The sequence below is a fragment of the Saccopteryx leptura genome, chromosome 6 (genome assembly GCF_036850995.1).
Source record: "Saccopteryx leptura isolate mSacLep1 chromosome 6, mSacLep1_pri_phased_curated, whole genome shotgun sequence".
Classification (NCBI taxonomy): domain Eukaryota; kingdom Metazoa; phylum Chordata; class Mammalia; order Chiroptera; family Emballonuridae; genus Saccopteryx; species Saccopteryx leptura.
This window is the reverse complement of record NC_089508.1, coordinates 160433838-160449493: the sequence shown is the minus strand read 5'-3', so window position 1 is coordinate 160449493 and position 15656 is coordinate 160433838. Positions and strand designations below refer to the sequence as shown.

Genomic DNA, 15656 nt, shown 5'->3' with positions numbered 1-15656 from the left:
ACCTTGGGTTCAGGCTTGTGGGCTTTTCCTCAAACCAGATGAGCCCGCACTGAAGCTGGCGACCTCGGGGTCTTGAACCTGGGTCCTCTGCATCCCAGTCCGACGCTCTATCCACTGCGCCACCACCTGGTCAGGCGCTGAGTTTCTTTAAATACATGCCATTGCCCCATCCCTCTAAGCTCCTCCCTTTGTTTCCAGGGCAGGTGACAACTCCCGCTCTCTTTAGTGTATTTTCATCCCTTCAAAGGTTCCTGCTCCAGGTAGTCACGCCAATCCTGCCCCCTTGCACACTTCATTGGTATTCAATGATGAGTGCCACCAATTTGAAGCAGGAAACTGGGACGGAGGCTAAGCAACTTGACTCCTTGCTGCCTGGCAAGTCAGCACCAAACTGGTCAAGAAAGGCTATGCCTTAGCGACAGAGGCTCCTGCCTGGATCTCTGAGCAACTACACTTCACCCACACACATTGAAAGAATGCTAACGTAGGAAGAAGAAAGAGTGGAATAAAAAGGTCTAAAGAAAGAGTGAGCCTGACCTGTGGTGGCGCAGTGGATAAAGCGTTGACCTGGAAATGCTGAGGTCGCCTGTTCGAAACCCTGGGCTTACCTGGTCAAGGCACATATGGGAGTTCATGCTTCCAGCTCCTACCCCCTTCTCTCTCTCTTCCCTCTCTCCCTCTCTGTCTCTCTCTCCTCTCTAAAAAATGAATTAAAAAAAAAAAAAAAAAAAGAGTGAGCCACACAGCTTCTTTCAGCAAATGAACATTCCAAATTAAAGCATTAGGGAAAATATCACCTTCTAGGGCAAAAAAGCTCTGCTAGGAGGATTTTATAAAAAGCAGTATTTTTAGGGATGCACAAATTGCCTAGGTCTTTTTTATTTTTTTTAATTATTTTTATTTATTTATTCATTTTAGAGGAGAGAGAGAGAGAGAAGGGGGGAGGAGCAGGAAGCTTCAACTCCCATATGTGCCTTGACCGGGCAAGCCCAGGGTTTTGAACCAACAACCTCAGCATTCCAGGTCAACGCCCTATCCACTGCGCCACCACAGGTCAGGCTAAATTGCCTAGGTCTTTGAAATCTGAATTCTGATAACTAAATCTCCATCTCTCAGGATGTATCATGTGAAAAGTTTTTAAAAAACAGATTCCTGGTCAAGTCTTCCATCCTGCCTTTCCTCCACTTCCCAAAGCCTACAAACCAGTCTAGACAAGTCCCTGCCTGTACCATCAAATATTCTCAGGGAGCTAGAATGTATTAATACTTGACTTCAACCTGTTGGAAGTGAGAGTAACAGTAGAGAAAAGGAGACAGAATAAGTACCAGTGAAACAGACTAAACCAAACTGCCAGAAATAACCAATGCCTTAACAGAAGCTTAGGCCATAGGATATCACTGCGGTAGCCACAAAGGGCCTAGGAATCAGATATTGCCCTCAAAGGGCAAAGGCCCAGCCATGCTGTAGAAGGAGCTACAAGAGTTAGTTGGCCTCCCTGCTTCCTCCTTGCCTTTCTTTGTGGAAAAGGGAAGAAAACACCGTTGTACACAAAGTTGCTTGGGAAAATGGATTATTCTAATAAAACTTTATTTTTTCAAACACAGCCACAGAGGCAGGACCTCATGTTTAACACACACACAGACTTATGGATTTTTTTTAATATAAAACAAAGTTTACGAAAAAATTTTTTTTCACTTTTTGTATTTGTAATCCCATTAGCACAGGGACTTTGGCAGCAGGTGGGAGTGAAGGGCAGCTGGAGCTGCCACTGGGCAGTCACCGGGCACAGGAGGAGAGCACCAGCCTGGGAGTGGCTTCACTCACACACGCAGGAATACTCACCTACTGGTCAGCCACACCACACACACAACACAGATGCAGATGTCTACCCAGCGTCAACCACAGCCCTGTAGAGGTGCGCTCCACTCTGGGTAAGCCCAATATGTGAAAATCCAAATAGTCAAACAGCTAAAGTAGAGGGAGGTTGCTTGCTTTACAAAAAAAGCAATCACAGGCTGCTTTTAAATGTTCAGCAGTCCAAATGCATCGAAGGTCAGAGGGTGAGGGGGAAAAGGTCCCATCAGTAAAGAGGGAAAGAAAGAGATGAAGCCCTTCAACCCTGCCTCAGTTACCCACATGTGCTTGCATCTACTTAGAGTGAGAGAGGCAGGTTGTATACAGCCTAGGCAATCTGATAAGAAAAAAAGGCCAGCTCAGAATCAATGTGAAGAGCCCTCTCCAGCCCCAATACTAAATCTACCTAGGGGAGGGTTGGGCCTGAGGAAAAAAACCATTGGCTGAGGTCACAGCACTTAAAAGACCCTGCAGTACCCCCAAACAGAATCCTTTGCAGAGCCAGTAGTGCTTATGGATTATAAGCCTGGTTCCAGAGCTACTTAGAAAAAAGAAAAACTTGCTGCCCTCCCTTTGACTCCTTGAACAAGCCCACTGTCCCATGAAAACTCAGATCCTGGGGGTCCTGTGATGCTGTGTTACGGAGCAACTGCCTTCCTTCCCTAAGGCTACGCAAACACACCTTTCCTCGAGTATACTCCCGTGCACACACACACACTCTCACACAATTTTTCCGAGGAGGCTGAATGAACCCCCCACCCTGGCCAAATTCTAAGACACAAGTGCCCTTTGAAGCAAAGGGGCTAGTGAAATTCCCCGAGCTGGGGTCAGCAGACCCCTTCCTTCCCTGCCTGTTGCTTTCTCAGTGGCAGGGATACTTACACTCAGGGCCGCCATGGGAAAGGTCTGCTCTGGGGCTGTCCCTCCCGCCACCAGCTCTGTTTATCTTGTCCCGGCCAGTCTCTCGGCATGGTCGAGCTTCCTGGAGCGAGAAGATTTCCGGCTGCCCTGAGTCGGATCCCTCCACTCACCCCCATTCCCAGGCTAGACCCCCAGTCTTGGGGCCTCGACATTTGTTAGTAGCCATAAGAGAGTCAGTCTGTGTGGCCCCAGGAAGTAGCCTCTCAGTTTTAGTTCTCCTCAATCAGATTCAAGTCCAGGTCCCCAAAGTCCTGCTGGCACAGTGTCCGCTTGCTCAGTGCCTGCCGCCCCCACCGCACGGACCCCTCCTCCTCCTCTTCGCTTTCACTCAGCACCTGGGAAGAACCCCCAATGGGGCTGCAGGAAGCAGAGAGGGGGGGCGGGCTACAGGCCATGAACCATGGTGGAGAGATGTTGCTGCCTTCCCGGGCTGTTTCTTGGAGACAGACACCTCCTGAGTATGGTTTCTGTCAAATAAACAACAAAGTTAAGATGGCAAAAGAAAATACTAACATCTCAGAGCACTGTGGCCCAAGCTGTATTTTAAAGTATCCTGTCCCAACCTGCAGTGACACAGTGCATAAAGCGACATGGAATGCTGAAGTTGCCAGTTCGAAATCCTTGGCTTGCCGAGTCAAAGCACATATGAGGAGAAGCAATTACTAAGAGTTGATGCTTTCTTCTCCTCCCCTCCCTTTCTCTCTCTTCTCTCTAAAATCAATAAATAAAATCTTTAAAAAAAAAAAAGTTAAAACTGTCCTGTCCCTTAGTTATTCTAGAAGGCAAAAGTCCCAGGTTTTAGGATGAAGTTTATGAACTTCCTAATAAAATTTGGAAAATTCAATGTATATGAACATTTCTTTGAGGAAAGAGCCCACAGTTTCTATCAGATTCATTCATAAGCTTCATATGGGCAAGAAGATCACCTGCCTATTTCACTACTGTATAGCCAGGGCCTAGTAAGAGCCTGGTACATAGTAAGTATTCAATCAGTATTTGCTGACTGGTTGGATGAATGGCACTGTAAATAAGTGTATAAGTTCTTAAAGAGGTTTGTGACCCAGTGATCTAGAACATAAAAAAGCGGGCAAGTGTGTTGAAGACAAACTGCACTCATACCAGTAAGTCAAAAACAATTTGCTCAACAGATGAATGTTGCAGCAGCCTGTTTTAAGCTCTCCCAGACCCATGTAAAACATTTCTCTCAAATCAATAAAATTTTTTTTATTTACTTATTTATATATTTTTAAATTGATTGATTTTTTTTTGCCAGTGAGGAAAGGAGATTGAGAGACAGGAACATTGGTCTGTTCCTGTATGTGCCTGGACCAGGGATTGAACCGGCAACCTCTGTGGTTTGGGCTGATGTTCCAACCAATCGAGCCATCCGGGCAGGGCTCAAATCAATAAATTTTTAAAGGGAGGAAAACCCATCAATTTGTTGTTCCACCTATTTAGGCATTCATTGGTTGATTGTTGTATGAGCCCTGACTGAGGATCAAACCCGCAATCCTGGAATATCGGGACACTCTAAACAACTGAGCTACCCGGCCAGGGGTCCCAGAACTACTACTTAAAGCAGTGAAAGGCAAGTTGCAAAACCAGCCTTGAGTACAAGGAGGTGGGGCAATGATGATGGCACTATGTGGCTATGCATTCTGAGGAAAAGTGCCTCTAGTCTAGAAGGACAATGTGGGATCCCTCTTGGAAGGTTTAACATGGGTCTCACACATTTCTCTGGGACTACCAGGGCTGAGGAGTTTCACAGGACATGTGACTTCAGAATTCAGTGCTAAAACCAAGACAGTCCTGAGCAAACTGGGATAGCTCATGAAAGCTTGGACAGAAAGGAGCTCCAGGGGATGCCCTGCCAGGAGGGCATGGAACTAAGGCAGCTCGAAAGTAAAAGACGGAACAGTCTCTCTGCTCTCATCCACACTTCCTTAGTCTGACTAGTCCCACCTGATTCATCTTGTCAAAGTCCAAGGAAGGCCGCAGCCGCCGAGAGTCCTCCTCATGGCGCCGCTTGACTCCAGCTTTTCGGGCATCCAGATCACAAGGCTGTGAGCGGCTTCGAGGAAGGTTGCGGAGGCCTTGAGGTCGCCAGGGCAGCTCTGGGGAGGATGCTGGGGAGCTCCGGGCAGAGGGCAAGAAGCGGCTTGCCTGTGGGCCCAGGCTTGGTGACAGGGAAAAGCGGCGCTGGGGTGGGCAAGGTGACAGGGATTCACCATCACTCTCCCAGGAACCACTCTGGGGGGAGGCTGCGCAGGGTCGAGAGGAATCTTGGGCCAGGGCCAGGCTGAAGAAAGGGGGACTGTAGGGTCTGTGGGCAGGGGCACATTGAGAAGAGGCACTGGGAGCTTGGAGGAACCTGAGGCTGGAGACCCGCTTCGGGGGGCTCTGGTGAGGCACCTGCGGCCCACCCCCTCCACCACTGCCCCGGTGCTTGATGGGAGTCCACAGCTTGGAGGGGGCAGGCCGCCACACTGGCCGCCAGCGAGACAGGTCCACGGGCACTGAGAGTGAGCGGCAGTGCCTCTTGGATGGAGGGGCAGGGGGCACAGGAAGCTTCTCTGGGTCAGGGGGCTCAGGGCTTAGGACTTGGGAGAGGGACTGCTCTGGTGGGGAACTTCCCCGGCTGGGTGGTCTGAGGTGCAGGCTCAAGCCTGAGGGATGGTAGCTGAGGTTGAGGCTGTCCTGGAACTCGGCACAGGAACAGCGGGGCAGGCCCCTCCAGGAAGCACCTTCTGGAAGGCATTCATAATAAAACTAATATTAATAATAACTAATATACTTATAAGAACTTACTATGTGCCCCGCAAAGAGCACTTTATGTGAGGTTTCCCAAAAATCTCTTGAGGTTAGTACTATTATTACAACCATTTCATATCTGAGAAGTCCAGTAACTTGCCTAAAGTTGTGTAGCAAGCAAATGACCAAAGCAAGATTCAAACCCTGGTCTGATTTTAAAGCTAGGTCTTTTAACCACTGTTATTTTGCCTGTTATGAGCAACCACGTTAAATTGGAAATATACTTTCATGTGGCGCCTTGCCACTCTCAAAGGTAAAACAGAAACAAACGTGTGTGTGTGTGTGTGTTTGTGTGTGGGGTACGTCCTGCTCATTTCTCACTCCACTCAACCTAAACCTACTTTGCCCTCAACTCCAACCCCTGGTTGTGAAAAGCAGGCCTATGCTTTCCTTCCTTAGCCTTTCCCCTTTCCTACGTGTCAACAGCACCAAGACAACAGTTGGGGTTGCCAAGGAGTTAGAGGTAATCAAACAGGTAAGAGATCACTTTTAGTGCTCACTTTGGCAGCACATATACTAAAACTGGAACAAGAACACTTTTATTCCTAGGGAGAGCAAACAAGATGTGAAAGGCTTTTGCGGGTAGAACTGTGCTTGGGAAACCCTAAGACTTTATGCCACTCATGTTCCTGTATCTGTCTACTCATGTGTGTTGATTCCCTTCCCCTAGGCCTGCTCTGAAATCCAAACAGATTGGGGGACTGGCCCTGGCCGGTTGGCTCAGCAGTAGAGCGTCGGCCTGACATGCGGGGGACCCGGGTTCGATTCCAGGCCAGGGCACATAGGAGAAGCGCCCATTTGCTTCTCCACCCCCCCCCCTCCTTCCTCTCTGTCTCTCTCTTCCCCTCCCACAGCCAAGGCTCCATTGGAGCAAAGATGGCCCGGGTGCTGGGGATGGCTCCTTGGCTTCTGCCCCAGGCGCTAGAGTGACTCTGGTCGCGGCAGAGCGACGCCCCAGATGGGCAGAGCATCCCCCCTGGTGGGCAGAGCATTGCCCCTTGTGGGCATGCCGGGTGGATCCCGGTCGGGCGCATGCGGGAGTCTGTCTGACTGTCTCTCCTCATTTCCAGCTTCAGAAAAATACAAAAAAAAAAAAACAAAACAAAAAAAAACAAACAGATTGGGGGACTGAGAGAGGTGCAAGGGGAAATGGACTAAAAGGAATGGTCCTCACTGCATTCTAACCAAAACTCTAACTTTTGGGAGGCAGCTCAGTAAGTGACAAAGGGCCTACTCTAAGTTCCTCTGGCAAGCTGCCGCAATTCTGCAGGGCCTAGACATTTGAAACAACTGATAAGTATATGAATTCATACTTGATGATGGAGAAAACCCACACCTGACATCTTTGGTCAACAGTTCTCCCTGCTATTAAGCTCCATGAGGGCAGAGACCTTGTGCTCTGTTCTGTACCTATAGCACAATACCTGGTTCTCAGAAATTAATAAATCAGAGGAGGAAGTTGAAGATGCTTTTGTCAACTTACTTCCCTTGCCAGGTATCCCAGAAAAGAAAACAAACTGCACAGCAGCCTAGCAGCATGGGACAGTGTTCTGGTTGTACAGCAGTGATGCCTCCATTCAAATGCCCCATTGAGCACAGATCCCTTGACTAATTAATAATCTAGGAATTTATACCTCAGAAACATTTTCACATGTGCAAAATGACATATGTACAAGGCTATATTCACTGATTGTTTGGAAATAACCTAATGTGTCTTAATATAAGGCTGGTTAAATAAACTATGGTACATCCCTACAGTGCAATACAGGCGTCCCCAAACTATAGCCTGCGGGCCACATGCGGCCCCCTGAGGCCATTTAACTGGCCCTCTGCCACACTTCCAGAAGGGGCACCTCTTTCATTGGTGGTCAGTAAGAGGAGTACTGTATATGTCAACCCTCCAACAGTCTGAGGAACAGTGAACTAGCCCCCTATGTAAAAAGTCTGGGGACCCCTGAAAATGTTCAACATTACATAATGGTATGTAAAATAGAGACAAGTGCCCATCTAAGAAGGTCACCCTAGCGAGAAAATTGTGGAGGTAGGCTACTTCTTCTGGTCACTGGAAACCAATGAAAGAAATATGTGGATGAAAGCATGGGCATACACACATATACGCAAACATAAACAATACCTTACCAGGCACAAGCTGGAAAGGGTTCCCACAGTTGGAGATGTCTGCATGATCAGACAAAGGCTAAGAGAGAGAGAATATCCATCATGATTCAGGTTCAGGACACATATTTCCAAGAAGCTCTGTTCAGCTCATCCCTGCAATGCCTGGGCTATAAGGATGTTAGGGACACTTAAGTGTTTTCTTCTTGCCTTCCCGAAGTTACTGAGTAAAATAATGCACATCTTCCAATATCTCAAACCCTTCTCCACCCAAATTTTGGTGTCCCTTCTCTATCATTTGAAAAATCCCTGCCCCCTTCCTTTTGGGCTCGTTTTCTTGAGCTTTTAGTGGATTCTTCCAGTACAAGTACCATGACTCATATTGCACAGGACAAGGGTGAAGTAGTAGCAACAAAGAGTCTCTGAAAAAAGGGGGAGGGGGTCGTGGAGAAGCAGGAAGACTGGTCTTTTACCAGACTGATGCTGAAGCGTGTGCATTTCAGCTCATCCAGAGTCTGCTTCTGTAGCTGCTCAGTGATCAGGGTTATCATGATTCTCCCCAGGATCTGACTTGCACACTTTGGAGCAAATGATGGATGTCTTCCCTGTTGTTCTTCCAGACCTCACTCGTGAGCCGTCTTCTGCCACTGCAGCACCATTCTAGCACCATTGGGACTTCCCTCTCCAGTCATGCCTGCTGAGTCTGCCAATTACAGAGGGATCAGCCCCAAGTGATATTAGAGATGTTCCTGGTCCAGAGATGGAAAATGCATGGCACACATACCACAGCATCCTTATGCCAGGCCTCTGGCAAACATCATTAATTGATCACAGCTCTTTCCTGCTAAGCCTAAACACAACCTCAGACATGTTCTAAGTTTGGCAGTCCAGATATCCAGTAAAATGAACTGGAGTTGGCAAGCAAGTAGCCTATTTGCCACTCCTCACCTGGTTCATGCTCTGCTGTCTACTCAGAATACCAGCACCACTTAGAAAACAGCTCAAGTGAGAGGGATGACTAAATGGTACTTCCATCCTGATTAGCCCAATATTTTCTTTATCTTTCAGTCAGAAGCAAAGAGAGGTATCCTTTTCCTAAACTACAGAAATAATAGGGAACATGGAGAAGCAGTGGTTATAGAAATGCCTTTCTACTTCAGACAACAGTAAACAAGGTTTTAAGTTCTTCCTTAGCCTGACCAGGTGATATATTAATAGTTTTCCAACAAAAAGTACATATATTCTCTTTAAAAATGAGGAGAGGATAAGGAAACAGTACCAGGGTTATACCAATTACATTTCAACTCCACAGATGCTATAAACAACTCTGTGACTTCCTTCAACTAAGTCTTTAGCCTGATTTGACTCAAAACCATGAATACAATTAATTAAGACTCTTTTTCAGGTCAATTTTGGTAGGAACAAACTAATTCTATCAGAAAACAGGTTTAAACCCATATAATCACGTCAAGGCCTTACTGAAGGGAGGAGGGAAAGTTAACCTAGTATCTCCACACTATTCTACCTGCTATACCAGCAGGTAGACAGCTCACCAGCAGGTATATGCAGCATTTGCTAGTAGAGAGAACAAACTATCAAAAAAATCTAAATCCTGATCTAATTTGCTGTGGCAGCTTTGGCAAATCATTTAACCTTTCTTGGTCTCAGTTTACCCGTGTAAAACAAGCTGAATAATCTTAATCTGTCACATACAATTTAACACAATACCAAAACGTAAAAAGCACACCATCTGGCCTGTACAAACCAGGAGTCCACATAGGCTGTTCTTACCCCTCCCGTTTGTTGCTCTACAAAGCCTCAGAATGCCACAAGTGATGATATCAAGATGAAGGCAAACGAGTTTATCTGTTTGGTTAGATGCCAACCTCCATCACCTGAATACCAAGAGAAGCCCAAAAGGGCTCTTCTGTGACCCTGGGGGCAAGATCTCTTTCTACTAGAAAAAAAAGGGAATCATCCCTACTCCATTCTTATCTCAGAGGGAGGCAGGCCACCAGGAAGAGCAAAAAAATACACGTGGATATACTTGAGTTTTTTGGAAGAAAGGTATGGGAGAAGTTGATCATCATTATAGAGAACTATCATTTTCATGCATAATTATCATTATAACCCTTAACAAAGTTCCAACTTCCTGAGAGCTCCCTTCAGCTGCTTCCCCTATGTTCTTGTGGGAGAAGCTATAGCTTATATCACTTCTGCTCTTGGTTTCTTAACTCTACCCTCAAAGATCAACCAGAGAGAGAAGCTAACTGCAGGCTTTTACCCCAGAGACCCCAGGCTTCAGGCTGACCAGTCATGAGGAGCAGAGAGTGAAGCGAAACTCTTTCAAGCTTTTCATGAGGCATTTGGCCAAACAGCAAACTCCCAGCCCTCTCTGGGATCAAGTTAAGAGAGTGATTTTGTGTTTTTCTGCATTTTAATTGTTGGGATGTGGCCACACACGGTGGTAACTGCAACAAATGCAACTACCACCACGCAACTGATACTCTCAGCCTGAGTTTCCTAAAACAGGCCAGGCTGAGAGGGGGAACAGAACGGAAGCCATAAGGAATCAAACCAGGACACAAAAGAAGGCAAACCAGCTCCGCGAGGGGCCTCCTCTTTCTCAGGCAGGCATAGAAAAAAGTGTAAGCCCTCTCCTGCAGCCTTCCTTCCCCTTCCATTTTGTCTGAGTGGCAGAGATAGCCCTGAACGTTCACTAAACAAGTTAAAACTTCTCAGCTTAACTGGCACGGGGCTCAGCCTTGCACAGAGCAGCAGGCCGCTAGGCCCTTCCCACAACCCCACCAGGCCCAACTCTCAATCCAGGCTTTCCCTCCAATATAGGCCCCCCAAATAAAGGCTGGACCTTCAGCCCATCCCAATTGGATGGCAGTGACCCCTGACATTCGGGTTTCGAGGATGCTAAGGTTGTACTGAAACCTGGAATATCTAGGATCAAGTCAGGCTAAGGGGGAGGAGAGTCACAAATCCCCTGGGGACCTTCCCTCAGGTCCCAGCCCCACAACTCTGGGCGAAACTGAAGGAAAACATGAGGGTAGCAGGGAGATGCATGAACAGGTAAGTGGGGGTCTGACACTGCTCTTCCCCCAAATGGCTTTTGTGGGGACAGGGGTGACAAGTGGGGAGAACCCCTCCCCCCACTCCGATGAAGAAGCAAAAGGCTAGGCCCCCCTCCAATCTTCACCAATCTTCAACCTCTCCCTCGGTTGCCCAGCCTGTCCCCGCGGGGTGGGGCACGGGGAGTCCACTGGCCCCTGAAGAGGGCTCCAGGGTTCGCTTAGGGGCCTTGTCGCTCCCCTCTTGCCAATTACCTTCTATCACCAGGCCACCGAAGCGAACTCAAGACGCAGGAGATGCAGAGGGTCTGGGACTTAGCATTCCGCCACCCCCTCCCCCACTGGGTCCCGTGCTCTCCCCGCGGAGGCGGCCAGCGAGGCCCTGCCGCGCGAGCGGCCGGGCTGGGGGAAGGGTAAGAGGGGAGGAGGGAGGGACCGCTGAGGTGCCCGCCCCGAGGCCCCAGCGCCACCTGCCCTCCGCCACCTACCGCGGTTGCTCTCGCTACCAGGGCCGCGGCCGGAGCAGCTCTGAGCGCTCCGTTCGCCCCACGGTGTCCTTAAAAGGCGCCGGCGCGAACCAACCGGCCTCTCAGGAGAGCGGAGGAATCTCTACGGTACACAGAGTCCCTCTGAAACGTCCGCGAAGGCTCGAGACCCACCTCGTTTTTCTGTCAAAGTTTTTCTCAGGTAGCGCTGTCAGGAAGGAGCTTGGCTCTTTGATTTAAGGATGAGAGCGGTTTCCTCACTATTGAGTCACCCCCCAAAAAAATACTGCTGAAGATGGCTGGGCCCTGTTAGAGGGTTATCTCGAACCCCGCGGGGGAGGCTATGTCAGACGAAGGTAAACAAAGCCATCGCCCCAACCCTTAATTTCTACCTCGGCCCAAGTACAGCTCTCTAATCAGTTTAGGCCGCGTGAAAAAATTAGCTACGGCCCGTCTCACCTGCTCTCCAGTCTCACCTTATACAGCCGACTCTCTGAAGAAATCCCCCTTCCCACAGCAGAGGAGCCGTCCGCGGCGTGAAGGCTTCTGGGAAGTGTAGTCCAAGCGCCGATTAGGGCCTGCTCTGAGTCCCAGGAGGCCCCCTCTTGCAGCGGTCGGATCGTCTCGAACGTTATAAATCCAGGATTTATAACCATTGGGAAGCTGTTCCTATTTGATTCTGTAATTAGCCCTCACCCAAAACACTTGATAAAGCTAAGGAGGGCCCAGGGCTGTTCACTCCGCCTGCTCCCTCTACGCACCGCCCCCCCCCCAACAGGATGAGGTAATGGGATTGTGATTATGACATCATAGGCGGTTCTGTAGCTCGCGTGGGGGTGGGGGAGTACGGTGGTTACAGCTGGACCACTTTCCCAGACAGGGAGGGAGGAAAAAGGAAGATGGGGAAAAGATGTTGATTGCTGCTTTATTTCCTCTTCAAGTAGAGTAAACCACCTTTTATTAAATTTCCACTACTGCCACCACCTCCTACCTCAGCCAAAGTTTAAGTCCTTTTTGAAGAGAGTGAATGAATGTAGACGTGGTAGGTAAAGAGGTTGGGGAGCAGCTATATGGTTTCTGGTTCTTCCGTAAATTGAGTCTCATTTCTCAAAGAAGGTTTAGAGAGACAAGCAAATCATGGAAAATGAGAGATTTTAAACAATGCTTTCATGTTGTGATAGCTGTAGGGCAGAATTTAATTTAATTTAATTAATTATTTATTTATTTATTGAGAGAGGAAGAGAGAGAGAGACAGGAACATCGAGCTGCTCCTGAATGTGCCCTGACAGGGAAATTGAACTGGCGTCCCTCTCCAGGGCAACGAATCAACTGAGCTATCTAGCCAGGGCAGAAATTTTATTTTATTATTATTTTTTTCTTTCACCTCGTCCTGTAGGGCAGAATTTTAGATTTCTTTCTTAATTGATGGGAAAGTGGCGTTCATACAGATAAATCCTCACTGCTGCACTTAGCAGCAAGTCTCCTGAAAGGTATGTTTTCCCTAGGTATTTTATATCCCACTCAAGTCTGGGACAGATAAGTAATTGTGATCAGTTTGAAAGTAGAACCAGTGGGAGGAATCTTCACAGAGCCAGGGAAGGAAGGAGTCAGGAGTCGGGAGCCATGGAGTCTGCAAACTGAAAAGTAGATGGAAAGTTAGGTACTTAACAAGAAAGTGGGGTGAGGGGAAGATGTACTTCACATTTCCTTGCCCTGCACATATCCCTCTGCAAAAGAACTGGCAGGGGCTGTGAAATTACAGGAGACATGGTTTCTACGAATTGCCCTTGTAGAGCACTTATTAGGTGCCAGGCACTGTGCTGGATGCTTTAAATATGTTATTTGCGCCTGACCAGGCGGTGGCGCAGTGGATAGAGCATCAGACTGCGATGTGGAGGACCCAGGTTCGAGACCCCGAGGTCACCAGCTTGAGCACGGGTTCATCTGGTTTGAGCAAGCTCACCAGCTTGAGCCCAAGGTTGCTGGCTCCAGCAAGGTGTCACTCAGTCTACTGTAGCACCCCCTGGTCAAGGCACATATGAGAAATCAATCAATGAACAACTAAGGAGCTGCAACGAAGAATTGATGCTTCTCATTTCTCTCCCTTCCTGTCTGTCTGTCCCTATCTATCCCTCTCTCTGACTCTGTCTCTGCCACAAAAATAAATATGTATTTGCATTTTTGCTTACAATCATCAAATGGAAAAAAATCTCCTTATTTAATAAATGAAATGGTTGGAGAGGTTAAGTGACTGCCCATGTGGTGGAGAAAGGCAGTATTAAAACAGTCTGAGGCTCTAAAGCCCTTGGTCTTCACACTAGATGATTCCCCTTTTATTATTAATCATGCTTACTTAATAAAGTTAAATGATTGAGTATATAAAGTTAAGTTAGCATTGGCTCATTTGCAAAACACATTGAAAGAAGTTGAGAGTTAGAAAATAAACCCTGCAAGTCAGGTTTAAAGCTTCACTTCAAAAGATTATGCCTCTTTCATCAAGTATAAAATAGCCCCCAGTGCAGCCCAACTTTCCCCATTAAAAACTATAATTAAGTATCTTATGCCACATTTAGTTCTCAAGTTCTTTTATTCTGTCATGGTATTTTTTCCTGCTGCCTCATTTTCCTTCTTTTGTTCTTCGATTACCACTACCTTGAACTTCTTCTTAATTGTGACCTCATGGACCAGACCCCATCTCTGACCCTACTCCAGCAGGTTTCAGCAGAAGATATTACCTGGGTTTCCTTCTGATCTCCAACCACATTCTCTGATTGTTCCAGGGGCTGGAGCCAGTCCAAAGGTGTGGAATCCATTGGTTTTAAGAGACTCTTCATTCCCTGCCTAGGAAGGCAGCAGAGTCAGAGGAACACGCATCTCATTGAGACTGTCCCTTTTCAGCCAGTGAAAGTTAAATCTGCAAAATGGGGAGAGGTAGTGCTCAATCTACCACTCAAAAAAGGAACCAAGAATAGTGCACATACCCCTCAACCTCCCTGCCCTGCAGAGGCTGGCAGGGGGGGTCCCAGGAATGTAGGGCTCTTCTCCACTGCCTGATCTGGGCATCCCAAGAGCGGCGGCTGTACCTCCTGTTTTTGTTTGGTGTTTGAGGATGAAGTCCTGGCTCTCGTTGTGCCCTGGCAACAACAAATATGAGTAAGACTGAGGTCAAAGTGAAAGGGCACAGCTTACTGCTTATCACAATGAGTCAAGAGACTCATTCGGGATTCTGAGTATATGGTATGATCAATGCCTTAATCCAACAAAAACAAAAAGTGTCCTCAAATCAGATTATACATCAAACTTCTTAAGTCCCCAATATTCTTTCTTCTGGGAAGGGTAAATGAAATATTCCAAGTCTTTCAGAAGTCAAGATGTAAAAGTCAGTATTTGGCATCCCTTTCAAACACATTCTACCTTTTCATTAATTTAGTTTGCATGTATGCACATAAACTTACATGTAATTTGGCAAATATGTTTTAGTACCCAAGTCAGCTGGCAGCATGAGGTAAAAATGATTGGAAAGAAAAAAATTTATTAGCACACATGGATAGAGAATTTTTGTTTAGAGGTAGACTTTAAAATAAAAGACTTTTGGGCAAAATACAACTTGTTCATTTGGAAAAAAAATCTTGGAAACAATCTTAGGGCTAGATTGCAGAATTTGTTTTAGTAATACTGCAAGTTTGTGAGAGCACTCAGATTCTAGCATATTGCCACCGCCTGAACTGAACCAAAGATACTTGACTGACATTCTTGTTGCCACTACCCACAACTGCACTTACTTGGGGACCTGCTGCAGAAAGCACTGGTAACCAGGTGTGCACTTGCCATAATCTATCTGCTTTTGCCGCCGGTGTAGGACAATTTCATCTGTCTCTACTTCCCACCTGCAGGGAAGTATATAGTGGCTGCATGAAGTGTGATTATAGTTATCAAAGCAGAAACCAATGCATCCCACATCCTTTCATCTCCTGCCTGATTTTCAAACTCACCTGTCATGGCAGGGCTCTGTGCTGACTCCCACACTTACCATCTCTATACCAAAGGACAAAGGCTCTTCACACAGTTCCTTTCTGGGGAAGCAGATTCTACAGATGAAGGACAATACTCAGATGACTAGACTGCATCTCTCAACCCCTACCACCACCAAGATCCTGATACCAAATAAAGGTTGTATTTATGGCTTACTGTTTCTCAAAAGATAAAGGTTGCATTTCTGATTTGTTTCTCAGTGTAGCCTGCAAGCCTTCTGCATGGGTAGCACCTGGGGACCTTGGTAATTCTTGGGCCCTATTCTAGACCTATTGAATCATTTTTAGGGGCCTGTATTTTAAAGAGCTTCTGAGTTTATTTTAAAGTTTTTATTATGCTAAAGTTCAAATGTACAGAA

The 15656-nt window shown here is 47.1% G+C and overlaps 2 protein-coding genes across 5 annotated transcripts in view; one reads left to right on the top strand and one right to left on the bottom strand.

The window, feature by feature from the left end:
- Positions 1-2380: 2380 nt before the first annotated feature.
- On the bottom strand, positions 2381-11941 carry FAM53C (family with sequence similarity 53 member C). 4 transcript variants are annotated; one of them, XM_066341367.1, is made up of 5 exons: positions 11743-11941; positions 8175-8404; positions 7726-7783; positions 4738-5522; positions 2381-3242 (listed from the first exon to the last, which is right to left on the bottom strand). In XM_066341367.1, exons 2-5 carry the CDS (start codon positions 8250-8252, stop codon positions 2985-2987), a joined length of 1179 nt encoding a protein of 392 aa, XP_066197464.1. In that variant the 5' UTR covers positions 8253-8404; positions 11743-11941; the 3' UTR covers positions 2381-2984. The 4 variants fall into 4 exon arrangements, with proteins under 4 accessions (XP_066197464.1, XP_066197463.1, XP_066197462.1 ...); XM_066341366.1 differs by lacking the exon at positions 11743-11941 and adding an exon at positions 11441-11645; XM_066341365.1 differs by lacking the exon at positions 11743-11941 and adding an exon at positions 11270-11328.
- The window catches only part of CDC25C (cell division cycle 25C), a 25808-nt gene continuing 20926 nt past the window's right edge, over positions 10775-15656 (top strand). The window contains exons 1-3 of the mRNA XM_066343696.1: positions 10775-10782; positions 11050-11194; positions 11291-11395. Coding sequence (XP_066199793.1) covers positions 10775-10782; positions 11050-11194; positions 11291-11395 — 258 coding nt within the window. The remainder of the gene's footprint in view (positions 10783-11049; positions 11195-11290; positions 11396-15656) is intronic.

Coding starts and splice junctions, on each gene's coding strand:
- FAM53C (XM_066341367.1), bottom strand. CDS start 8,252: ATGATAACCCTGATCACTGAGCAGCTACAGAAGCAGACTCTGGATGAG. Junction 5,523..7,725: donor CCCTTTCCAGCTTGTGCCTG/GTAAGGTATTGT, acceptor AATGCCTTCCAG/AAGGTGCTTCCTGGAGGGGC. Junction 3,243..4,737: donor ACTTTGACAAGATGAATCAG/GTGGGACTAGTC, acceptor TTTATTTGACAG/AAACCATACTCAGGAGGTGT.